This window comes from Merops nubicus, unplaced genomic scaffold, assembly GCF_000691845.1.
Source record: "Merops nubicus isolate BGI_N331 unplaced genomic scaffold, ASM69184v1 scaffold13639, whole genome shotgun sequence".
In the NCBI taxonomy this organism is placed as follows: domain Eukaryota; kingdom Metazoa; phylum Chordata; class Aves; order Coraciiformes; family Meropidae; genus Merops; species Merops nubicus.
In genome coordinates this window covers 38,920-65,705 of record NW_008630272.1, presented here as the reverse complement: position 1 = coordinate 65,705, position 26,786 = coordinate 38,920, and the positions used below count along the sequence as shown (strand labels likewise).

Sequence of the window (26,786 nt, the reverse complement as noted above, 5' to 3'; positions counted from 1 at the left end):
GATGACAAGAGAAGATGAAGTGTAAATCCCTTATCTGACAGCTTGACTTTAAACACGAAGCACACAGAATCACAGGATAATTATTCAGGCCGTAAAACACCTCAGGAAGTTACAGTTCAATTTCCTTCTCAGAGCAGGGTTAACACTGGGTTGACACCAGGCAAAAGATGTTTAAACCAAAACACACCCTCCCTCTCTTAAGGCAGTTGAATTGAGTATATATCCCCAGTAAAATGAACTATGTGCATACTCAAGAGGAAAAACTGAGCAACTGAGTAGCTGAATAGACATACAGTTCACGTGTCATGTGTACACTTAAAAAAACTCTCTTCATATTAACCCATACACATTTTGTTTTATACAAGTGTATAGTTCTTGTAAGCACAGGCTGCATTGGTCACCTTGCAAAATTCCTGAAATGTGAATAGACATTGTGCACTTTCACCTAGTACTGTGGCAAAACCATATCACCCTGAGAAGCAAGAAACAAGTGCAACAATTCATGCATCACTTCTTCATTTTTAATTTAATAATTATGGAATAGTTCCAGAGCAGGCAATACATTACTTCAAACATAGTCAGGTATCTTTGAAATAATGTTGAAAAATAACCTCAGTATACACACGCGCATATACATACAGAAATTAACTTAGAAAATCTGTACATATGTACTTTTCAGGAAGCAACTCAAAGAACCGTACCACAAAGAATTAGTTTCTATACTCTGACACACCACTAATTATAATCCATTTTTCTGAAGACAAGGTTTAAGGACACAAAATGCCATGCGGTGCCATTTAGTAGACAACGAATTGGTAAATAAATGTATCTATTTAGTGCTAAAAGAGAACACAGACCTCAAAAAAAAAAAAAAAAAGCCATTTTGTAAGGAAACAGAAATATTTATTGTCCTTGAGCTAGGCAAGCCCTAATTATTTGTGTTTCCTTAAGCATATCCCCTTGGTAGACAAGAATAAGGAAGTATTTGACTATGAAATTCCAGGATACTTTACTTCTTATTACTTGCTGCAAAGATGGTTCAAGAAAGGAGTATCCTTGCTGAATCTGAATCTAAAAGTCCATCTTCCTGGTTAGTTGCCTCATAATCACCCACATTCTCAGCTAATTCAGTGTCTTGATCATCATTACTCTCTGCGCTGTAATCAACTTCTTCCAGGAAACGAGGCTCATCTTCATCCAAAACATAGGTAGTGGGGCTACAATGAACAAGAAGTTTCATGTTAAAAGCTTTACGTGAAACAGTACATTCAGACCATTCCCTGTCCCTGTCCTGACCAAAATTTACCTCAGGAAAGGAGTCGTTTACCTGAAGTAGTATTGACTTTTCAGTTGCACATAAAACAACTGGGAGCTAAGCCCACATTTCTAAGACCCTGAACTAATTACTGAGATAAATAGAACTCATTATATAACTGTGCCATGATAAATTAGCTACACATTATAGAATTACACTTTCATACAATTATATCAGTATCAGAAGTTGCTGCAGAAGAATAACTGCATAATGAAACAGTAGTTGCTATAAGGTATAAAAAAAACTAAAAGCCAGACGAGAGTCTAAAAATTCAATTGGAAAATCTTTGTATTTTATTAAAACACACATTTTACTGAAAAACATTGTGAACAATTATATTGTATGTATTGGAGATAAAACAGGGAGTCACATTTGCACCTACAACTAAGGTCAAGTTCCCATGTGAAACACTTGACTCATATCAGGTCCTCACATACTTGCATGCAGTTAGAACTTCCCTATTAAGCCTTGCAACTCAGGGCAGTGGATTTAAGGAATTTAGCCACTGCCCACAGAATGGTCTATAGTCTTAACTAACAGCCTTGAAGAAGAAAAGAATTAACACCTTTAGTGTTAACTGGAGAAAGGTTATAATACAACTTCCTGATCTTCCCACCTACATAGGATAGAGAGAAAAAAAAAAAAAAGTTTTCTCCAGACCCAGCTTTATTAAGCTCCCTTGGGACATAAAAAGCTTTCTGCTTAAAAGCACTAAGTATTCCTAAATATTTCATAAGTAATTTTATATTCAGGTGAAGTTCTAAGAGGGTTTTGTAGTGCATTTTACCTAATAATCAAGCCATACAGAACTCAAACAAAACAGTAAGAATGTTATTATTAAGAAAGATCAGAGGGTACTTGTAGAAATGTTTGCATATCAATTTTAATGAATCTTTCCTTAAGGCACTCAACAGCCTAGCTTGTCTGTGGCTTTATAATTAAAAGGATTAATCACTGCTTTTTTCTAAAGGTCTTTTAGGAGCTTAAGGAGACCATGTGAAGCCTGCATTGCAGCCCTTACTCAATATAAATAAATTTTACAGCATTATTCCTCTACTTACAAGCCTCAGTGACATGCTACACTGTAATGCTGTGTACTGTTGAGAGTTAATTCCAGTATTGGGAGAACAAATGAGAAAAAACCCGTTAGTTCTAGCTTAGAAAACAACAGACTGAAGGCCTAAATCAGTAACAAAATAAACTATAAAAAATGTGATTCAGTCATGATGTTTGGGTTTATATTTAAAATAATCTGTATCATGGTTCAATAAACAAGCTTGTACTTAATTAGGCCATGCAATAAGGAATGCTCCACAAAACTGAATACTTTTAAGGATTATTTAAACTGTAACTAGGGCAACAACACACTATGTTTGTCCATGAACTGGATATTTAAAATCAAATTGTTTCCATTTAGGAGAGACAGAGCAAGGAGGGGAAAAAAAGCTAAGATCTTGCTTTCATTTTGTAAGTGCAGAATCCAACATACTATAAGGACACATGCTTTGCCTGGAGAACCTGTGGTAGAACCAGGAAAGGAATACAATTTTTCTGTGTTTTTCTTCTGTCATGCTTTCTTTTCTCAGAAGTCACTACCTACCAACACTACTTCTAAGGGAAAAAACGTTAGGGGACAAAAAAGTTTAAATGTTTCATTTGTTTAAAAGAACAAAATGAAGGGAACTTCACAAAATGTATCCCATCAGAGACAAGTACACAGCTCTTTTTTTGCAACTTCTGCTTCTAATCACTTAACACAGATACTGATTTTTTTAACTTTTCTATCCAAGGACTCCACACTGCAATTGAAGTATAGACTGTGCATTTCAATTCACAGGAAATGGAGCCAGTAAATCTGAATGTTGGCCTAGTATTAACTCATAATTCTGAACACTGAAACAGAAAAGTCCAGTGAGCTATGTCAATGACAAATATTTTGTTCACTACTGACAATGGGATGTCAATGCACTACCATAGGCATGTCCAAAAAATCATGTTAGTGAACTACAATACAGAAAAGTAAAGCTCTTAAAAAAAAAAAAAAAAAAAATCTAGCTGCTCTTTTTAATGAGTTTTTTATTTGGAAATGAAACTCACATAGTTGATGCAGTTTAAAAAAAAGTAACCACCAACGGATATTTTAAGGAAAAAACACACAAGTGGGCACAAGCAAGCCACACAGTTCACCTCTTCAAGGTGGCTTGTCATTTCATAGAATATGTCCCAGTTTATATTGTGTTGAAAACCACATAGCTATATGTAATCAATATATATTTTTGTTGTATTTGTATAAATTTATTCTACTTATTCATCTATGTGTAAGCATATAGACATGCCCTTAACTTCTAGAAATTCAACCACTGTGCACAATCTTTAAAGTCAGTGTGTCTGATGTAACAGGTTAGACATTTGCTCTAACATTTTGTACGTTCAAAATTGTCATCTGAAACTGAAGGATGCTTTTGACTGACATTTCCCTTCCAATAAAATAAAAATCAATACTATAAATTACTTCCTGTGTTTAAGAAAAGGACCATTAGAATAGATGAATAGTTTCTATTTTCAAAGCAACATAATCCTTTAACATAGAAGCTGTGTCTGAAATCTGCCTCATCTCTAGCTTTCTGCTGTCATCCAGGACAATGCACCATGACTTCTTACTCATTTATTACTGAAAATAAATATTGTAATTAATATGACAATAAATATTTAATATTAAATAATAATAGAATAATTAATATAAGAAATCTTATCTCTCAAAGGAAAAACCTGTGTTGTACACCCCTTGTTTTTTACCATGGCATGTTTTATTCTGAAGTAAGAAATGTTAACCTTGAATATTTAGCTTTCCACCAATCTTTACTCTAAATCTTAGTATGAATCTGCAAAATGTAACGAATACACCACCATTTTTCTGAGGCTGGGTCACAAGAAACATAGAAATCAAAACACCTGAAAAAATTTCTTGCTGTTTAATCAAATTCTTTATTTGCCTCCCTGCTGCTCCCCACCCTCGGCATTACTTGTGACAATATATTTTTAGCTGCCGTCATGCTGATTCTATGGGTTTTAATTTCCTAACTTTTCCCTTGGGCTGTTTCTAATTAACTTGCTCAATAATCCCTCTTCCTCTACACCTCCCATTTTTCCTTTTATAAGGAAACCATTATTTTTCTCTGCTTAGCACAGGCTCTGTATCACACAACTACAGTTCTATAGTGTAAGGGATGCCATGATCTCTGTATTTTCTCTGAAGTCATGGCAGTTAGAAGAGTTCACGTAACACTATATGAAAATCTGAAGTTTTGCAGATTTTAACATTTTATGGGTAAAAAGATAAACTTCTAAATACCTTATTAATAAAACTGATAGAATAGCACGGTCTTCAAGTTTATGATCAACTTTAAGAACTTCCCATTCATTTGAAAAAGGTTTTTTTCTACATCACTTTGCATTGAATATGCTGAATTCAGGAAGGGACAACTTTTTTTCTAAACCACATTAATACTCCAAACACATTTTAAAAATAAACTTATTCACTAACATGGTATATTTTTTTTCAAACTAAAATTTTATTTGTTCCTCAAAAGATGTACTTGGATTTTTCATTATCCATATGACTCCACTACAAGCCAGACACAGCCACTACCAGTGTCAACCCCATGGATAACAGCAGTTTTCTAAGTATTTTTTTCCCCTCTACTACAGGAAAAGTGTATAGATTCTAAAAGTTTGGAAGAAAAAATTACAAAATATTCCCTACCAAACTATAGAATTGCATCTACTTGGGAACAGGAGAGAAAAGTCTGAAGAAATAATAATTCCTTCTAAAACTGCATTGCCAGGGGAGGGAATATTTTAGAGGAGAAAGAGACAGGAAGGACCACAAAGGAAACATTTCTCTGTACTCTTCCTTCTCATTTCCCTTTTAGGGTCTATATTCCCCCTTCTAGGGATCAGCAATGCTGCCACAGTAGGCAACATCACACGTGAAGCTACACGTGCCGTTCCCTTCAGGAGCTCTTCACCTTTGTGCTTTTCCTAAGTAGTAAGGATACTTCCTCAGGGGAATTTCCAAGGCTAAAGAGGATAACAACATGTCCAACTCTTTTCTACACCATAAGAAGACGGGTATCCAAATCCCACTTAAGTGTTATATTCAAATATCCCCACTTTTACAGATACAAAATTTCACTTCACAGCATAATGAAAAGTAATCTCAACACTTTGTGCTGTCACTCTGAAATACACTTTGTGTAGGTCTGGATTAAAGTAATTGGGTTCAACAGTCACTAGTATTTGAATCATGCTACCAGGAGTGGAAGAAAAGCTTGAAAGATGGTATAAAAGATACATAACCTGTTCATCATGGTTTTTTTTTCTGCTTGGGTTCCCCAGCCCCAATTGTTAGTTTCCTTATTTTGCCTTAGAGAAGACAAACAGTACTCTGATGCTCTAGTCTACACAGAGTTTAAACAAATCACTTCGACTTAGGCCAGGGAAGGGCTGTCTTGGTGAATGGGCACAGACACCAGGTGAACCAATGAAATTCTGGGTCTCATTCTTGACAGCATTTTCTTCCAGCCGTCTGAAAGGGACAGACAGGACAAAAGTTGCAGCATAAGACGCCTTCTTTTCAACTAGATTGTACTCCCAAGGTACTGTAAGAAAGGCCATGAAGACCTCAATTGCTGCAGGAGAGTAAGAAGGAAAAAGAACAGGTGAAGGAGGTTAGAAGCATGCAAAAGTCTGGGTGAAGTTTAAGAGTTATTAAAGGGGAAGGAAATAAAAGAGGACAAATCTAGTGTCTTTCTCACAGCCTAGAGAGAAACCCTTTGCAAGCTGTTGGACACGTTCTCTCTCACTGCATGTACCTCTCACTCCTTGCTCCAGCCCGATGTCTTCTCTAAAGTGCAGGAAATGGATTTTGCATCAGCTTTTTTCTTTCCCACAGCTTCTTTTGGCAGTCTACTTTTCCTACCATTTTCTAGGCATGCTGGGTCCCAAAAGCTCAGTCTGCTTCTCTGCTATAATTAAATTAACAAACAAAAATACACCATGTTCTAGAACACACCAACAAACCTCAAAATAATCAATGAAACTACTAGAATTTCCAGAAAGAGGTCAAGTTATTGTGCAAAGGATAATTCCAGTAAGTCCTAACAATTATGACTGCAGTCAGGTGTTTTTGTTTCACTGCATACAGACCCTGTCAAACCTGTCAGCGTAACGACTCTAATTCTTAATACAAGATCAGTATTACGTTTAGTCTAATATTTTCCATTTGGAACTGAAGGCAAAACATTGGCAAATGGGTTTGAAATAATAAAAAAAAAAAAAGTGTTTAATTCATCACTTAAAATGCTAAAGTGCACTGCCAGAGGGAAATAAATCTACTTATTGCTTTATTTTTCTTAAGTCAAATATGTTTCAGACATGGTTCAAAATGAGCTCATGGAAATTGAGCCTATGTGTAACGAAACACTGGAAAAATATTTTAATATTAATAGTTACTTGGTCAATTTAAGTACAACCAGCAAAACCAAAAATAATTTGAGAAACCCTCAAAAATCACTCACAAAAAAAACCCCCAGAGATTTCTCTTTGTCTAGACTTGAATGTTTAATCTTGCCTGCTGATCCTCTAAATGATTACAATTGTGTTTTTGTAAAAAGTAACATCAGAAACATCCAAAATATACAGAAAATAACTATTATCTTATTCATTGCTCTACTTTAACAATCGAGGGACATTATAGCTGCGTAAAAGCTACTCTTTCATATTTCTTCATTAATTTTTTACTTGCATTTTCTGTAGGTAGCTTCTCATTCGTCTCTAATGATATGTAATGTGCCATGACTCATGTAAGTCTAAGGAAAGATAAGCAGTACTTTTATTTTAGTAGAGAAATAGGAATGGAAGTTTCAGTATATAAAGCAAGGAACTGTGTGACTGTCTTCTGACCCATGACTGCCTCTGAACAGGAATAGAAATTAGCTTAAAAAAAATTTTTCTCAATAGGCTCTTTGTGTATTTCCAGCACTCGCGTGAATAGAATCTAATAAACAGGTAACTCAACTATTATGTATTTTTAATATTACGTCTAGAAACACACTTCAGCACCTTGGATACAGGGATTGAATCAAACAACAGACAGACAACATATGCCATAGATTGGGCATACAGGTTTCAAGAGGTGTTAATAAAAATCTGTTTTCTAAAGCACTACAAAATAGAAAATTACATGAAAATCTATCTCCTGTTAGTTACAAAGACTGGGACCTCTCCTGCACAGAAAAGTAGCCAGATCCTTACTCACAGGAAAAAAGAAAACCTTACCAAGCAAGCCTTTCCTGCAAACAGCAGTGAGGTCTCATACACCTAGGAAGCCCAACTCCCTGTGCTTCAGCTGTAAGAGCACCTAGAAATATTAGCCACGGGCTTCTCTATATTTCATTACCATCCAACTGTGAAGTGGGAAAAGGAGAGCTAAAGAGCTTGCTAAGCCTTATTAGAGGTGTCACTAGAAGCTGGTACTCATCATATCTATGTAAATTAATTGCAGCCTTCTAGCAAAACATTCTGGAGTGCGTCGCAGACCACCAAGATGACAATAAAATATTATGATTATGGAATATGAATGAACTGCAACATCTTGAGGTAGTGTCCAGTCTTCTTTTTCACTGTACAAGAGAAACACAGCACAGCCTGGAAAACTAGTTCAGTGACCACACAAAAATACTGCTTAAATAGGACCTACGCCCTGACTCAAAAAAAAACTCAAGCCCCTATGAAAGACCAGGGTAAAATCTATGCTGAACTATAATTTATCTTCAGGTGTAAAAATATAACTATTCATCATGCTTTTTTTTTTTTTTGAGATCTCATCAATACCTACCCATTATACCCTCATCCAGTACTTCCTGAAACCATACAAAGCAGATTTCAATAGAATTAATTTAAAAAGGACTATTATGATAAATTTAGTAAATATCCAGAATAGAGGAACATGCTATCTCCATTATCCCATAACAGAGCTGACCTTTAACTACAAGCTGGTTTACAGTTTGTGTTTCAGTTCAGAGAACAAGCCAGTGCCTAAAAATAGGTACAACTTCCCCCTTGAGTATCATTGTCAATAAACAGTACAGGGTTCTGAACTTTCTGCCGAGACATACAGCGAGTGCTACCAAAGACAGCAAACTTGGACCCCAAGGAAATCTGGCCCAAATGTCATATGGACATATTTGGTGCTCTAGACAGACTTTTCTAAGTGATTGAGACAAGAAGTCTGATGGTCTAAGATATACGGCAGAATTTGGCTCCTAAGCCTCTGGAAACAAAGATCTGACCATCTCTTCATTTCACCTATAGCAGTATTAATCTCATCAGCAAAGAATGAAAGAAGATAATGTGCAAACAAAATACTAAATACAAAAATGAAAAGTGAAACAAATATTTTTCAGTGTTTTTAATTAGAGGTGATTTTTTAGGTAACATTGGAAAAAAAATCTGTTCACATCTGTTTGCTGATGCATCAGCAGGTACAGACAAAGCAGTGGCTGTACATAAGGCTGCTATGGTTACACATAAAATTTAAAAAAATTCACACTTGAAAAAATGGACAGTGTGGTATTAGGTCAATATTCCAGTAGTGACACAGACAGCAGTATAGCTTGCACTTTTCTCTAAAAAAACAATCTCTGTTAAGTGTTTGATTCCACTCCCAATTTTTAAATAAAAAACATTTCCACTGAATTCAATGAAACAGATGTATAAATAGTTATGATTATCAAACCACCTTTCAGATGGAATCTGAATATATAGAGAGTCAGATACAAACTCACAACATATTTCAGTCTTAATGCCACATTTTAAAGGGAAGTTGGTGGAATTTACACATTTAGTTTTTCCATCCCAGATTCACACACAGATATACAGTATTGCTAAATGAATGCTGAGAATAGTGCACCTATTTTCTCATTTCATAATACACTTTTCTATTTTAGTTATTAAAGATTTATACTGAATGGTTACATTTAATAAATTTAAGAAATAAAGCCATCAGACATTAGAAGAATCTAAACGGCTGTTAACAGATTTCTCCAATAAATTTTATTATTTATGCCAATGTTCCTTAGGTGATAAAAATCATAACTCTAACATGCACAGAATCAGGTATTTTTTCTACTGCCTTGATTTCTTTAGTGCAGAAGCATTCTGTTATTACCTTTCACTATCTGTAGCTGTGTAACACCCAAAGGAAGGTTAGGGAAAAATTAGGGAAAAATACTGGGTTCTTCCTGTACACAATTCAGTTTCAAAACACTGAATGAAGCTTTACAATGATCTCTCTCCAAATCAAAATTTTGTCTTACAGTACAACTACTTTTGTGATTTTCATGACCTGGTCTTTTGGGATGGAGACCAACAGTTTTTGGATCAATGTACCAAGCATTTCGCAGTAGTAAGTCTTTTACTAGTGCTGTCAGAATAGCCAGTATGAAACAGTCCCCATACTCCTCCCTCCCACCAACAAAATATAAATCAAGTCAGAGTTTTCCCCATGCTGCCAGCATGGTTGTACTTCACATGCAGTTCATTTTGGTACATAAGTTTTTCTAGAGCTAGCTGGATTAATGAAGTATTTTAGCTAGTGAAGTTCAAACTATGCATGTCTCTTCATACCTTTCTGTCCAGTATTTGCTTTATTTTGTAACATCAAAACCACCCACCTTTCCCTTTTTCCCTTTCCTCACCTAGCACTATCCAAGTCTGCTGTCAAGCAGAAGGCAGTAATAGCCTTTTACTCACTGGAGGCACTGTTATACTCATCATAAATAACATGCTTTAAAAGTCTGAAATGGAAGCACTGTGAAGGCTGAAGAATTATGTTTATGCTTGTACATATTTTCAAATGAACTGACCAGCCTGTGTACAGACTACCTACAGAAATCCTGTTCGGTATCAGGACCGTAATCATTACCTTTATTGTAAAGTTTAATTGCACTGAACAGAGAAGATGCCTCTCCTTAAATGATTGTGCTGACCTACTGAAAGTTTCAGAAATATTAGAAAGCAATAACCCTGTTCTGTGTTGAAAGCAACATCTACCACCAGCATTTTTTATTTTCTCAGTCCAGAAAAGCGTTTTCCACTTCTTTACCCAATTGCACCTAATTGTCTACAGTTTGCAGATCAGTTAACACATTAACCAGAGTGCTACAGCACAACCAGCGGCTTCACCCACCACTAGGCTGGAAAGAAGGTCAAGAACTACAGCTACCTTTTTTAGTCATGATAAAAATTCAAGTATCTTTAGAACTGGACTTTTTGTGCATGTTTTCATGCAACACACTGTTAGCATGGCTGGTAAATGACACCTCACCCTTTTTTATACCACCCTGACACTAAATGTGTTTCTAATGTATTCTTAGCTTTCCAGCAGATACTATAGGAAGCGACTCCAGCATGACACTCCTCAATTCAACAGGTGCTGTTTTAAGGCCACTCCATCATGACTAACATCAGCAAACTGAGGATTCTAGCACACAGTGTCTGTGCTTTAGAAAAAAAATTACCTGTGACCTTTCAATGTGCATCTCCCTGTGGTATTACTCATTAAACTACTATGCTACACAAATGGACAAGCAAGAGACTTTTTAGAGTAAAGCAAGTAACTTCATTAATTTAGCCTAATGACCAACATTTGAACCAAGGCAAGGAATAAAAAGAAAGACTTTAAGACTTTTTTCCTTATTCCCCATTGGGAGAATATGGTTTTACAGTTGCAAAACCAAAGACACTGATATTTTATTTACACTTTCACATTACGTCTTACATAGCTGACAGTAATCCACAGAACATGGGATGAAAATTTATACGCTGAACAGCAATGTTACAAATGCTTAGTATTGCTCTCTGCTGCTACCATTGTTTAGTATCAATGTTATATTAGTACAATAAACAACACCCAGGCACACTTAGTGATTAAAATTTTGTGTTTCAGCTGCACTGGAGACACCATGCTAATGCCATTCCAAAAATTGTAGAGCACTTTCTGCTTTTTTCATCATCTGCCACATGACTCCCAGTGAGCCCATCTGAACTTCAGTGAGCCTTCCACACTAGTGGAGTGTTACTCCAAGCCACCTTCTGATCCTCTCTCTTCCAAGAATCACTAATTCAGCCTTCCCAAGCACACAAACTTGATCTGACAGTTAAAATCTGTTAATGACAAGCATGCTAATGCTGTACTAGTGAGCAGATTATACAGAGGGATCCAGCCATCACTGAAGTGATAGTTACCTACACATCACAGCTATTCTTCACACACTTTTAACCATTCCCTTAAGACACTCTGCTACTGTTACTCCTGTTGTTCTTCTCACCTTTGAGCTTACACTTCACTTTTCATTACTATCTGTAAATGCTACACATGAACACGAGCTCCAGTTTTTCTCCGTATTCCACATTCCAGTAACATTTATGTGTTTAAATCCCCCTCTTCCATGAAGCACCATAGATGCCCTCCTACATCTCTGCTAGTTTTGTGTGGTCTACAGCCATATTGTTCATTAGTCTAACATCTAATGAAAGTCTTTCTCAAGCACATCCTTGCTTCAGTTACACATGAACAGTAAGAAATTTGGGGGTTTTCCCCAAATTTTCACAGTATTCCTAAAGTGGTAGCTACAACCAAGGCCACTATAAAAAAGTTCTCAGCCCTAAGTATGTCAAGTGGTAACATATTATACTGTGTAAATCTTGCTCTTTTCTAACTGAATGCTTTTCTGAAATCTGGAAGTCTGCTTTATTTGATCTCTAACAAGATTATCAGAAAAAAATGCTTGCACATTTGAAATCCGTTATTTGCTGTGCATCTCCCCTTACCATATACATGTGGATACTTCAGTGATGCATTGCATGAATGGAAAGATGCAACAGTATGCACACTTTTGCAAGCCTATCTAGAGCTTTAGGAATTGGCAACTTAATCATCTAGCTACCGAGCAGATACAATACACTCCTTTTGTGACCCAAAGGTTATTTTGTACTTCTAAAATTTTTCAAATGTTGTTCTATGTATCTACCCAGGGAGGAGGGAAAGGGAGGAAGAAAAAAAGAAAATGTTTGGAAGGAAAAAACTTAGAGTTCTTACAGTGCTTTAACTCTCATACTTTAAGTCTGCCTAAAAACATTTTTAATACAGTAGCCAGTAATAACAAAAAAAAAAAAAAAATGCTCTCAGAGACAACTGAGACCTAAGACTTACTGGATTTTACTGCATATAACAACTCCCAGATGACATTAAAATTGCCAGTGTTTATCCCTGCACAAATGTGACATATAGTCTGACTCAATACAGATACTATTTTCTTTAAAAGTTTGCAGCAACTGAATTAACACAATAGAACCCTACTATATTTAGATTATTATACTAACAGGTCACAACACATCAACACTATTTTTGATGAGTGACAGAACGTTTTCAAGTAATGTAGGAATTCAGAAAACTGCAATCTTTCCTGAAAAAGAAAAAAAATATAATAAATGTGTACTACCTTGTCACTTTACAGTTTGACTCAATCAAATCATTTTCAATATCCAAGAGATGAGAAGGCAGATTGTATTCCAGTGGTGAGGCCATTCTTTTTAAACGCAGTAAGCCAACACAGAACTTTGCTCCCATCTCCTCCAGTTCTCTTGTGCCTATCTGCAATCCCTGATTTAAAAATAAGATTTAAAAATACAAAATAGGTACATGCAGATAGACCCACACATACTGCAGAATTACTATTGAAAATACACTTTGTTATTTTATTTAATACACTCTTTTGCTCTAAAGACAGAACATATAAGAATTGCAAACACCTAGCAAGAGTATCAAAGGGAACTCAGAGAATAACCCCATGATTCCACCAAGGCTGAACCGACATTTCTGGGCACATCCACATTTTTTTTTTTTTGAGCTTCCTGTTATACACTTCTAGCACAACAATATTAGCAGGACTTTTCCCAGTAATTTTCAAAGAGACAGACATCATGTCCAAGTTTGTAAGTATAAATTATTTTTAAAACTTGAGACAAAATTTATAAGGAATTCCAAATGCTAAGATTTCAAATGCCTTCACCAGCATCTTCAACAGAAATTCCATCAGACTGAAAAAATGAGTGAATTCATATTATAGCTGTAATCAAGTTCATTGCTATTTTCTAACACAAACAAGACTCTTTAAGGCAACAAAAGTTACTGTTTGACACAAACATCTCTTCCCCTCCTATATGTTAGAGGCTACATGTATTAATTCTGAAATCATTTACTCACACATTTAGTAATTAAAACCAACAAAGTATCAAAAGGCATAGCTGTTTTCTATCTCGAATGATATTGCAAGGCATCTTCCTCTGCAAAGAGCATTTAGGAGGTAGAACTTAGGTAATAATTTCCAAGGTCGCATATGCGATAAAGCCTCCCATCAGATAATTCTACAGTTTCAGTTTAGCCGGCAGTGTAGGATGTATGGACAGAACTTCTGATCTCAGCTACTTTGTGAAGAGAATCACATTTCACAGTGACCCTCAACAGTTATGGAATTGGCTGCTACTGACTGTATCTATACTAACTAAATGTCACAACCCAACTCAGTCTCCCCCCCCCTTCAACCTTTGTATGTCAAGAGAATTAAAAAGGTGTTAGCTTGGATCTTCTAGGCCTCTTAAGGTAAAGGGTAGTTTAAAAAGATCTTTGACAAAACAAGCAGGAAAGCAGAACAACTAGGAGTTGGTGGAAAATACCTGAAGCAAAAGAATGGAGTAGGATATTTTTTTATGAAAAGCTAAAACGTACACACACAAGCTTTGCATATGTTGCCCCACTGGCTCTGTATTTTTCAAATGAAATGTTTAAAAAGAAATAGTTTAAGTGTTTAGAAGAAATTGTTCCAGAAACGGTAGTCCACACATTCTTCATGTACTTCTGTTGTTTTGAACACATGCGTGCTTAAGAAATGGAAAGTTCGATTTCATTTCTCTTGCAAGTTCTCTTTTCCTCGGCAGTCTTCATAAAAAAGGTGCTTTTTAGTAACAAGAAAGCTAACTCTATATCCACTATTCTAAACAGTGCCATCCTCCAGCCACGCGGTACAGAAACCTGTTAGCAGTGAACAAGTGTTGAGTAATTGAGTATTATTGTAATGGTAATACTACTTACCTTTTTTACAAAGCTTTTGTGCTGTAGGTTTCAAAGCACTTTATTAATAAAGGAAGAATTATCCTCACTTTACTGATGGAGAAATGGAGGCAGAGAGAGTTGAAGCGATTTGCACAGTGTCTCACAGCATGTCACTGACCCCGCTGGGAACAGAAATCAGTTCTCCTCACTCTCAGTGCAGTACCTTATCCACAGAGGCCAATTTTGGGGTTTTTTTGTGTGTATGTTTGCACATCAGTAACATTCGAAGACCCCAACCATAGCTGGGGCTCCACTATGCTAATCACAGGAAGACAGTCCCTGCCCCAAAGAGATTAAAATAACATTAAGGACAAGAGGCAACAAGTATGCGGAAGGGGAAGGAGGAGGGTAACAGTAATCTCACTGTTACACACATTGCTAACGTGCACAACTTGATGGTTCAGAAACTTTTCCAGTCATTGTCTATATCTGTTGCTGAAGAGGTTATCATTAGTTCGCAGACATAGACAGTGTAATAGGGTGGCTCCATGTCAAAAAAGGACAAGAGCACAGTATGAAAGAAAGTGCAAAGACAATTGTTAGAAAGACAAATAGCGTGTGCATGTTCCAATGCTATTCTCAGCACAGCAGAAAGAGTATATAACTAAAGAGAGATCTAAATGGATCATAATATAAATCATAGAATAAAATTGGCAGATGACAAAATCTTTCTGATTAACTTAAAAATCAAGAAATACTCCCAAAGTTATTAATTGCCAATCAGGAAAGGGACCGATTCCAATTCTCAGGTGGTATGAATTATTAAAGAAGTTTTTCTTCTGTCTGGCGTCTTATTTATCCTCCATAATAGATCTTGGACCATTTTTTCACCTGAACGTTTACTTTTCAGTAGTGTGAACTGCAGATGATTGACCAATACTTGCAGCACTAATTCTCAATACACTAAGACCCCACACAAGCAGTTAGACTGAGATTGCTTCCAGAGATAACTCTGCCACCAGGGATCCCAAATTCAGGTAAGAATTACTAACTTCAGTTCAACAGCTTCCTGGCTGCAAACAGTCTAGCACCACCATTGTCTGAGTAAAATAAAAAAAAAATAAAAGAATAATTTAGGTTCTGATATTACGTAGCTTTGGCAAAGACTCAGCATTTCTTCCACAAAGAACAGAATTGTTGACTGATCGATCAATCCTCTGGATGCTTTGAACAAAATTCAGTGATGATGTCAAACCAAAAGAAGAGTGGAAAAATGCTCCAGACCTTTACACAACACACAGTCCAGTCCCTCAGACCTGAACAGTCATGTCCTTTGGGGTGGGAAGCAGGAAGGGAAGGAATTTCTACAGTTTAGCTCCTTTCTGTGTTTTGAAGCAACTTGCTAAGAAACAAGTCATCTAATTTGCACTGCAAGTTTATTCACAGAGTGGCTGGCCCCACTCCCTCCGCAGAAAACCAGACTAAGCCTTTTCATCTTCTTGATGTTCCCATCGAAGAAATGTTGCTCTTTTCTTGTTCTGTCCAGCCACCTTGGTCTTTTAGATACATTTTCTTAATGTCTCAGCATTACCATAGTGAGGAAAAACTTAAGGATCTCCCTGAACATTCAGAGCATGATTAAGACTTCACAAATTGTTTTATTTCAGATAAAACGAATGACAGAACAGCAATTTGATCTCATCAACTAGTTTATACTACATAGAAGAATGGACTTTCCTTCTGAGCAAATTATCTTTCCAAAGAATTCAGCTGTTTTTTTCCTCCCTTACTGAAGAAGGGCTTTGGAAGTTAGGCATCTTCAAAGTTTGTTCGAACTTTCTGTAGCAACACTGCTAAAGCCATGAATGTTCATGTTTAAGAATATTCTGGAAGTTTCAAAATAAGCAACTTGGATGAGATGTCATTTTTTAAAGCTCCATAATGATGTCATGTGAGGAATAATGGAATATTCTAGCAACTGAAGGAATACTTCTGTTCTTAACTGGCAAAATAAACTCATTCATTAGGACTCAGAGACACTGAAATTTCTGCCAAAATATCTGTGTAGGCAGATAAGCATGGGTGTTGCAGCATATACCAATACCTTAAATATACCATGTTCCAACTATTTTTGCTCCTGTCCCCCGCCCCTTGAAGGCTGGGATGCCTTCTATCCTCTTTTTGTCCTTTTTTTTGAGGCTTCTGGTAATTTTCTTAATTAGCATTCCTAAACTCCATTTTCAAGTAGAGGAAACAAACTTGCTTCAATTTGTAGCTAAATTTAACCCAGTGACAGAATATGAAGATCAGGTGTTAGGGCAATGGTCCTCCTTTATTTCCCTATGAGTATTTCCTGTGAACTAAGTTTTCTACTAATGAGAAGCTACAAATAGGGCCACCTTTTGTTTTAAAATACCCAACCCAGTTAACACTTTTGAAGGAGACAAACTGAAAACAAGTTTTAAGTCAAGATGTCAAACAACTGTGTAATTTGTAGTTCTGGTAACCTGATATGAAAGTGTTTTAATTTATAAGCCTGTTTCTGCAGATAGACAGGAAAATCCTGCAAGGGACACTACTAAATATCTGCTGAAAAACCATGAACTGCCATGGTGAAGCCTGAAATTTCCATGTGCAAAGGAAATTTTTATTCTAGTATTGGCGTTTATTACTATGCAATTTAAATAATCTACTGGAAAGAGCAGTTCTGATATTTTAAACTATTTGCATACATATGTGTTACAAGCAGTAATTAATTTTGTTAAAACAGCCAATAAGCATAACATACGGCGAAGGAGGTGTTTAAGTGACAGATGAAGATTATTATGCAACCTATAATATTGCATATTACAGAATTTCACTCTAACATTAGTGCACACAGATCTTTGAAGAGATTTAGAAGTTTGAATCAAGCAAGCAAGTGGTGTTATAGAACAAGACACCAATGCAAGTGGAAGAAATTACAAGGTTTATCAGTTTAACTGTTCTTGCTTACCTTGTATTTGCCCTGGTCACATCCACATAATGTGCTTTCCATTGTGTAGCTCCTTTGTACTCCAATCTCTCTCCAGACAACAACTCGTGCTGTTGATTCCTTGGACTTTTCCACTACAAAGCTGCAGCTACCCATACAGAATGCAGGGGCAGTTTGACTCAGGATCATGGGCAGTGCCTGCAGGACAGAAATTTGAAAAATACAGCGATTCTTTTATTGTGCTTATAGAAGCAGAGAGGAAGGGAAATATGCAATCACAAATTGTTAGCAGAAAATTTTGATGCAATTTAAATTAGAAGAACAGGAATGAAAACATTTCTCCATCTCTAGTAGCCAAGATCCATTGTGTTCAAGTGATGACAGGTTTGCCATTTCTTACTTATTAAAAATCATCTTTTTCAGATTCAATCACTCAAATGAAGTGGTAGTCATGTGGAAAGAACTAGGACACAAAAGAATTCTTCAGGTAATTAGCAGCCCCTCCTAATTCACCAAGCTAACTGTTCAGATTAAGTATACTGCATGCCCCGTATAGTTAATTTAGATCAGTTTCAGACTGTTTCAACTATCCAATTTGCAGACCTAACACGGGCAGTATTTTATCAGTATAGAAAATCAATTCACATTCAGCAATGCACTACGTATTTGACTGCAGGAAGATGAATCAAAGTTTAATATAACTGTTAACACGGCATCTTTGGAAAAAGAAACAAGAAACAGTTATGAGAATGTATGTATTTGACTAATGCTAAATGACTACATTAATTCCAGGTTTTATTTGTATCAGTTAAGCCAAAACACATGACCACTTTGAATTTACTGTTTCAGCAGTACCTACACCATTATTAGTTTAAGCTTGCTCAAAGAGTTCAGACTGCCTTTTTGAAACCAAAAGGCTTTTTCCCACAACTCTTATTTATGATTGTCTTTTGCCTGCTGTGGTAGTGCAGGCTGAAGTGGCAAAACCCCGTATAAACACGTGCAGCAGACACGAATGCCATCAGACTCAGCAGACAAGAAAACACCCAAGAAAATTCAAGGAGCAGAATTTTTTAAAAGTGGGAGAGACTTGAGGAAAAAAAAAAAATCTCAAAGCATCCTACTTATTTACGTTCACAGGTGCTTAAAAAGGGTTTTAAAGTACAATGACATGCTTTTCAAACTTAGCTCTGCATCGCGTCACAGAAAAAAAAAACCACCCGGTGTTTGGACGCATTCGGTTGCATAGATTTGCAGTTGCCACAAGGCGGCAGTGGAGTTACAGAGAAGAAACAGGTTACACGCAATTCTTTAAATCTTCCAGCATTTTGAACGCTTCTGCAATGCAGCGGATGTTGTTTGTGTGAGTTTATTATGTATACATATTAGGGGCACATGTATTAACTATACCTCTTTATATAAGGAACCTTGCCTATTTCTGTACACAAAAATCAGTACTTCTCTGAGCAATTCAGTATTTTTATTTTCTTGTTGCTAGAATGTTATTTGCCATGCTTAAATGTCTCCTTTGTCAACTAGCAATTACAAATTCACACAAGCATATTTTCCATATATTTACAATAACAGTAATGAATACAAAGAAGCACACATTGATACAAAGACCCAAAAAAATAAAGCACTCTGCCAACATTGAATCCTCAGCTGTATTAATGTGCAATGTTTAAAGCTCTCGGAATACTTCGAAGTACACTCATGAACTAAAAAGAGATCACTCTAAATAAGGCCGTTTATGTGACAAAGTCACTACGTGCACAGAATAATATTGGGAAGTTATTTGAAAAATATATCCCAAATTCACGCCAAGTGAGAAAGGTACAAATGTCACACTTACCCTGTACCCAGGGTCTTCCATCAGGTCACAAGAGGCAGCATTAACATTTGTGTGCCACACTGTCTCTTTGATGCTGCAGCCATACATAAATACATTCTTTTTACGAGAGTGACCATGATAATCACAGTAGACCTACAATAAACAATTTAGGAAAATAAAGCCAAGGCATGTGGAATTAACATTTTATAAATATAACAGAAGACCAAATACAAATTTCTATTTTTACCATTGAAAGCTTCCAAGAACTAAGAAACACAACTACTTATATAATTAAGTTGTGTATTAAGACACAAACTGTAGGATTCATCTAAAGAAGAAGACTTAACCATCTGCCCTAGCAATGGAAAAAGATTTAGTTCTAAAGGTTTGCAGAAGACCAGTTCTCCAAGTCAAATTTAAGTGTGACGAGTTCACAAGATTGTATGAAAATTCTTACTTTACAGACTAGCTACATAGACAAAGTTAAATAGATTCAAAATTGCTTACACACACATACTCACCAAAGGTAAACGTTTTATAGCAGCCAGATACTGTAGTAACCCTTTAGCATGGTAAATAGTGGGATGCAGATCTGGATTTGGATTTTGCCACTGTCTGTTTAAATCTTCTCCACTTAAAGAGCAACGGTGGCTATTGTGAGGGGGTAGAAAAAATGCATGATGTAGTCTGTATTATCATACTTGTAAATAAGCCCCTCCCCATCCCCAAAGTCTTCCTTGTCACCACTCCTCCTTTGAAAGGAGTCTGGTAAGAAGGCAAAAAACAAACTTCAGTTCTCTAACATGCCAAATAATAGGAGTGTTTGGGGATTTTAAATGTTACAGAAAATCTAAAAATAAATGAGAAGTAGCTTCTTATATACAGTGAATTGTAAACTTGCTTATTTTCTGTTGAAACCGAAAGCTTACAATTCTATTCAAATACTAGTTCAGAATCAGCAATTTTGAATACATTGTATCCTTACAGTTTTGGCATCTTGAACTCTGTAACATAAAATCTAAAGTCAGCCAGAAATCTAAGACTTGAAACATGAAGTTGTTAGAAGTTAGAAGACAAGCAGTTGTGAGAAAAGGAAAACGCAAAAGCAAGAATACAAAACAAACAAAATCCCCAGCAAACTATTAAATACAGATCATCTCTATATTCAGTCAGCTATGAGCAAGAGCTTTTAAACTTGCAGAATTCATGAAGTCATCATCTTTAGCACATTTGCCTTTAGACTGGGTCTGCTGGGACAGATTTCTTAATTGCTCCTGTATTAAACTTTCGCTTGTATTCTGAATTATTTAATTCCAAGTGTGCTGTCATATACATACCTTTTACACATACAAAGAGAGGGCTCTACTCAAATCCATAATTGGGTTGATTTTTATTATTTTGTCCACAAAACCTTTTAAAATGCTATCCATAACTAGGTAAGAAGGAACTGTAGATTTCACCATACCAAAATTTCCATTTCATATAAATTCCCTGTGACCAAGTTAATATAGACTGCTCAACGGTTACTTATAAGCAGTATCAAAAGGTTCTGAAATATCCCTTAAATTAGGAAAAGTGGTAGTAAGGGAAAGAATTACTCTTAACAGATTTATTTAAATCAGGATACTCTCTTACCTTTTCTCTTGCACACCTATTAACTTTCCTCTTTTTAATGAAATTTAGTCACAGCCATTTCCTTAACATCCTTCTAAAAACTATAATAAATTTTAAAAGATAAAAGTCACGTAAAAAGCTTTCTCAGATACAGGGACCATTCTTTTCCATGAGAACCATGAACTTGTTTAGCTTTTCCTACAAGCAGCTGTGCTCTTATCTAACACTCTACACCTCTCCAAGACTCTAGTTCAGGAGACAACTAAAATTCCAAATCAAATGAGATCAGAATGATTATCATCCATGAACAACTGAAAATACTTTTTATAAAGCTGAAATCTATGGAAAAATGTATCTGCCTTTAAAAAGTCAAAAATCAGAGAAGCCCTAGCAATTTAAGTGGTTGGGTTGTGGCTTGGTTTTTTTTTTTTTTTTCATATTAAATATTGCATTTGTATGTCTTCAAGATTACTGTAGTTTCTTTAACTAATGGATACAAAGACAGTGCAGGTGCGAGTAAACTTATGCTTACTTTCCATTGATGACACCATCTGGATTGAGCATGGGAATAATTTTGAAAATATAAGATTCTCGCAAACATTGGGCACTTGGATTATTGCTCATAAGGTATTCCAGTGTTCCCTTCATAACCCAGCTTGCATTAGTCTCTCCAGGATGTACACGAGCAGACAGGAAAACATAAGGACGATTCCCTAAAAGAAGTATGCATAGAAGTTGCAAAATACTATTCAAGCTAAGTAAACAGTTCGTCAACTGAAAAAAGGGGCAATAACCACCTGAATTTATTGCAATGCAAAATGCAGTATTTGAGAGTTGAATATTAGTATTATTGACATAGCTTGCCAAAATATTGTTACAAGGAGTGCTAATTACAGAATTCTCACAATGGAGTTTTCAATTCAATGAGGCAATTTTACAGTCACAGCTAGTTTAAGCTGGCAATTATGATATGATAACTTTGATAGCTTTTTTTCCAGTATCCAGAAAAAAAACTAGGGTGGAAGAACAAACCAGGAATGGTGACATAGCTAAAGCTCACTTCAAGTCAGAGTAGTTTAGCTTGGCTCATTGGCTTTATGAAAGGTTTTCTGACAAGAAAATAACCTGAGCATGTGGAGAAAAAGTTACTCAGAAGTCAGGCTTTCTTTTCCACGAAGTGCAGTCTGCAAAACGTATCATACAAAAAATATCTAGCAACTGATTTAAAATACATGAATACTCACATATCCACATACAAATATCCCTGACTACCACAAATAAACAATATTAAATAAAAAGCAAACCCTTAATATTGACACCTCTTAATTTAATGAAATACATTAACCTTATTCTACCTTGCTATTTCTAGAATGCACAACAGGTAATATTTTTTTCTATAAAGAGCTAGTTCACATTATTTTCTGTTGATGACAAATAAAAGTCATACTTACTGAACTGACAGATATGTTCATAGTAATTGGACTCTGGCATGGCTGTAATAGTGATTAAGGGACAACTGTTTCCAGCCAGGGTCTCACAGAGAACGTCTTGTCGAAAATATATCTGTTGAGGGTTGTGCATAGATTCCAGCTTCTGAAGATGCATCTTCATCCCAAAAATAAAACATACTTCAAATCTTTTGCAGTCACATTATCATCATATATTCCATAACTACTATTTAACCAACCTTTTTTTTCTAATAACTGCTCGAGTTTCCATCATATTTTTGGCCATGAAATATTCTCTACATCTCTGAGTCTGTTTTTCTAATTGCTTCAAGAAAGATGAAGGCATAGAGGACACATTATTTTCTCTGCCAGATGATACTGTAAGGTTATGTGTAAGGTAAGAACCCCTGCTTCATTAAGGTCATCTGTTCAGAGACATTTTCAGTACACAAGGGGTTGACAAGTAAAGGGAGAAGCAATAAAGAGGAATAGAGAGAAACAATCCTGGTAGATGAGACGTAAGAGAAAAAATGGCAAAGACCAAAGTCTCCAGTCTCTAACTGATAGACCATCAATCCTCAGGGATAAATCCACAGAGAAAGAGCTCTAGAGGGCCACCTCAGGGACAAGAAGAAACAAGAAAAACATGAGTATTTGAGATACTCAAGGAGGGCCTATGGGACTATACTTATGCACCTGATCCTACAGTCTGCCCTAGCTATCTCTCTGTGCAGCCTTACTTTCTATCCTGTGCATGCAAGTGTTGTGTGGACTAGCTGCAATTAACAAGACAGGTGTGAGCTGATCTGGGGTCAGGAACTGGAGTGAGCAAGGGTCTCAGCATCAGTAGCTGGAGAGGCCACACCCCTTGGAAGCACCTCTGTGAGTACCACAGACCTTTTGTTCAAAGTGCGAGCTACTGCTGGGATCAAACTGAGCAAACTGGGTGCCAGCAGCTGGAGCTGTAGGGAGTGTAGGCACCCTTTGATCTCTGGTGTCAGCAACAGAAGCAAGAGGGAATGTCAGTGCCAGCTGCTGGAGTAGGCAAGGGTATTGGTGTCCTGCCGCTGTGGCAAGAACAGTGCGTGTCTCAAAACCGCTAGTGGAGGACACGGGTGAGTGAAACAAGGGAGGGTGTCTCAGTGCCAGTACCCAGGGTGGGAACATGGGCTATGAGCCCATGTGCCTGGTACCAGTTACTGGGAAGGATGGCAACCGTATGCACATTCCCCGAAGCAAGTGTGCATGGGTGCATGCAGGTATAACTTGCTGGCAAACTTCTAAGTGGACCACTCAACAAGTATGAGGCCCCAGGTTGAGGCAGGGGTATCAGATAGGCAGACAGTCCATCCTGGCATCTGAGGGGAAATGCAAGTGCAGAATGTCTTTGAGACAAATGAGTGTATGCATCCATTTGGTATTGAGCACCAGGCTGGAGTAGCCTGCTAGCTGGAGGACTGAACAGCAGATAGAGACTGGGACCCATTCGTGAACAGCAATCCTTACCAGTTGGAGAGGACAAATGGGACTTGGGCACATGTAGTGTATCTTTTATCTCTGTATCTTTTAAACAAGTCCTACTAGTGTTATACACGTGTGCTGTTGAAGGCAGCACACGTGTCCTGTGCCAGGCCGTGCCACCAGCCACACTGGGGCGGGCAGAGCCTTCAGGTGCACCCACTCGAGCCCTTCTCCCTGGAGCACGCACTCGGACTCGCCAGCCGTCAAAGCTACAAGCAAAGGGGACAGCAGCAGCCACGTCCATCAGCCTGGGACAAAGCCCCCTGGGTCCCTCGGCTGGGCTCCAACAGCCAGGCAGGAGAAACCTCCAAGGGCCAGGAGACGCTGGAAGCTGCAGCTGCTTGTAACGTCCCTTAACGGGTACTTCTGACCAGAGCAAGTAGGGCTTAGTAAAATGCTTCATTTAGTGCTGTTACACACTGGCCACTGAATCCACAAGTTCACTTTTATTGCCACAATGCAAACAAACAACAGACATTCTAGGGATTTGCTTAGTACTAGAAGCTTCACAACACTTCTTTAGTCAAGTCATCATCCTGAAAAGGTCTCTAATAATCTTAAATATAGTAACCTGAATAGGTCAGTTATGGAAAATGATTCTATGACTCTACGCAGAACAGTAGGATATGAGTAATTTGACTCAAACACAAGAACTTCATCCATTTAGCACCATTTCTAGTCAATTATGAATTACAATTCCCAGAAAAACCCTTTAGCCTGCAACAAAGTATCAATTTTAATTTTCCATGGACTGTTCTCTGGAACAACCTACACACTTTGCAAGTATAAGCACTACTATTTCATGAAAATTCTCCATTTTGTGGAGCATTTTGAACTTTATAAAAAAAAAATATTTCACTCATGAATGCTTACATTTTACACTGCCCAAAAGTATTAATATTTATCTGTGTAACAGATCATAATCTTTTTACCTTTAAAGTTGAGTACGTATATGGATAATGGTAAGCAAAGTAGCAGACATCATCTTTATGTTGGAAAGTCACTGTGAATGTAATTGTGTAATAAGATTTTCCTTTCTGACCTCCAGCAGCAATTGAACTTCTTGAAAAGTGATTCCTAGGAGTAAAAGAACAGTAATAAGTGTATCAGGATTTTCTTTTCATATGATTGCTTATTCCTGAACATACACTTCAGAGCCAGGAAGAGTCTTAGCAATTGTATTTCTCGTCTGTACGCATCCAGGCTAAAACCACTGGTTCCCAGCATCTGTAAAGATACTTTATTATAGCTGTGATACACATTCATTCATATTGGGAAAAGACAAGTAAACGAAAACAACAGCAAACAATCAAAAAAGCAAACAACTGCTGACCAAGAAAGGCAACACACATGTGCTGTACCATCTCATCCTGTGTTCCAGGACTATTCTACAATGACTGCACCATAAAATACAGGGATCTAATCACTAGCATCATGTGATCTGTATTACTGGAAGTCACTATTAAGATTTCAAGTAAGCATGCATATACACATTCCCTTAAAATCTTCTCTGGAACAGTCTGTAATTTCTAGCAAAACTATAAAAGGTGAACAGCATAAATATTAGTAGTGTGCTAATAAAACGAGACCATATGCATTTCAGCCACTTCTGTTACACTCTGCAATAACTTGAGAAGAAAACTCTGTTTAGAACAGGACTACCAAAGCAGAAATACCAAACTCAGAAGCAACGTTTCTCCTCGAAAATTTTACCTCACATTAATCTTCAGTGTAAGATTCGCTTTGACTGGTGTACTTACTTATAGTAACAAATATCTGTCCCAACACGAGTCCAACATGGTCGAGAATGTAATGCTTCTTGAACAGAATACATAAGGGGCTGCATACCTTAAAGAAAAAAATGCGTCTCACTTCTATGCTTAACATTAAGCATCAAGATCTTAGCACCACACCAATACTTATGTGAGTCTTCGAACCACCTATACTAACTTTCTCAATCTCAGAGTGTATTTTCGTGAATGCCTGGGTACTGCACACTTTTTCAACCAGGTGACAAGAGATTCTTCCCCCTCTCTTCTCATCAAGTCCTAATTTTCAGAAAATAAACTAAAGAAAAAAAATTAGACCTACAGAAGACCAAAACTAAGTGCTTAAATGAAAACTGTGATTAGTATGAATGGTAACATATACAAAGTCTTGTATTCTCCCATTCCATTCAACTCACCATTACAAAAAGCCTTCAAAGATAATACAAAAAACTGATACTATCATCCATCTAGGTGGATAGCTGGAAAATAACTGATGTTTCAGGGCATTTTTTTTAATTTTTATTTTTTTTAACAGTAACTCCCTAGAGTTTATATTTTCTTATATACTTAAGTTAAATTCTTCATATGAAGTTAGAGTAGAAAAAAAATACATATTAATTGAACATTATTTACTAGTTAGATAATTAGCCAAATATACTGACCAATTCAGTCAGTGCACTTAAACCAAAAGTAACTATCAGGTAAGTATATGCAACATAAGAATGAATCTACAGTAACTGATGAAGATTAGTAAATAATTTAAAAGCATCTTATTACTCAAACTACCTGGTATTCTTAGATTTTATCAATGTGAATTGTACAATTATGACAAAGAAGAATATGATGTTACTCTGTCTCGAGTTTGAAGCTGGTGGGGGAAAGCAAAACCTCTCCTCCTCCTCCTTAAAAAAAACAGTTTCAGAATATCCAGGAGGGAAAATCCATCACAAAACAAATTGTTTTAATCTGAATGACAGCACCCTCCTCCCATACTCAAGAAGTAGGAAAAAGGTATATTCAATAAGACAGTACTTTTGGATGAGGTACAAGCACTACCCACTGGAGACTTTAAGGGTCACTTAGGAAGCCCAGAATTTCAGAGGAAACTTGCTCTTCCTTCTCAAATAATGTACCTGTCTT

General features: G+C 36.7%; 1 protein-coding gene across 2 annotated transcripts in view; it reads right to left on the bottom strand.

Moving 5' to 3' along the window:
• Positions 1-864: 864 nt before the first annotated feature.
• AGTPBP1 (ATP/GTP binding protein 1) overlaps positions 865-26,786 on the bottom strand; it is a 52,104-nt gene continuing 26,182 nt past the window's right edge. For both annotated transcript variants that reach the window (XM_008947238.1, XM_008947239.1), the window contains exons 17-25: positions 25,638-25,725; positions 24,810-24,954; positions 22,360-22,513; positions 21,441-21,621; positions 19,816-19,945; positions 19,316-19,447; positions 17,485-17,661; positions 12,880-13,040; positions 865-1,217 (exon numbers count right to left, since the gene is read on the bottom strand). In XM_008947238.1, coding sequence (XP_008945486.1) covers positions 1,040-1,217; positions 12,880-13,040; positions 17,485-17,661; positions 19,316-19,447; positions 19,816-19,945; positions 21,441-21,621; positions 22,360-22,513; positions 24,810-24,954; positions 25,638-25,725 — 1,346 coding nt within the window. In that variant the 3' untranslated portion in view covers positions 865-1,039. The remainder of the gene's footprint in view (positions 1,218-12,879; positions 13,041-17,484; positions 17,662-19,315; positions 19,448-19,815; positions 19,946-21,440; positions 21,622-22,359; positions 22,514-24,809; positions 24,955-25,637; positions 25,726-26,786) is intronic.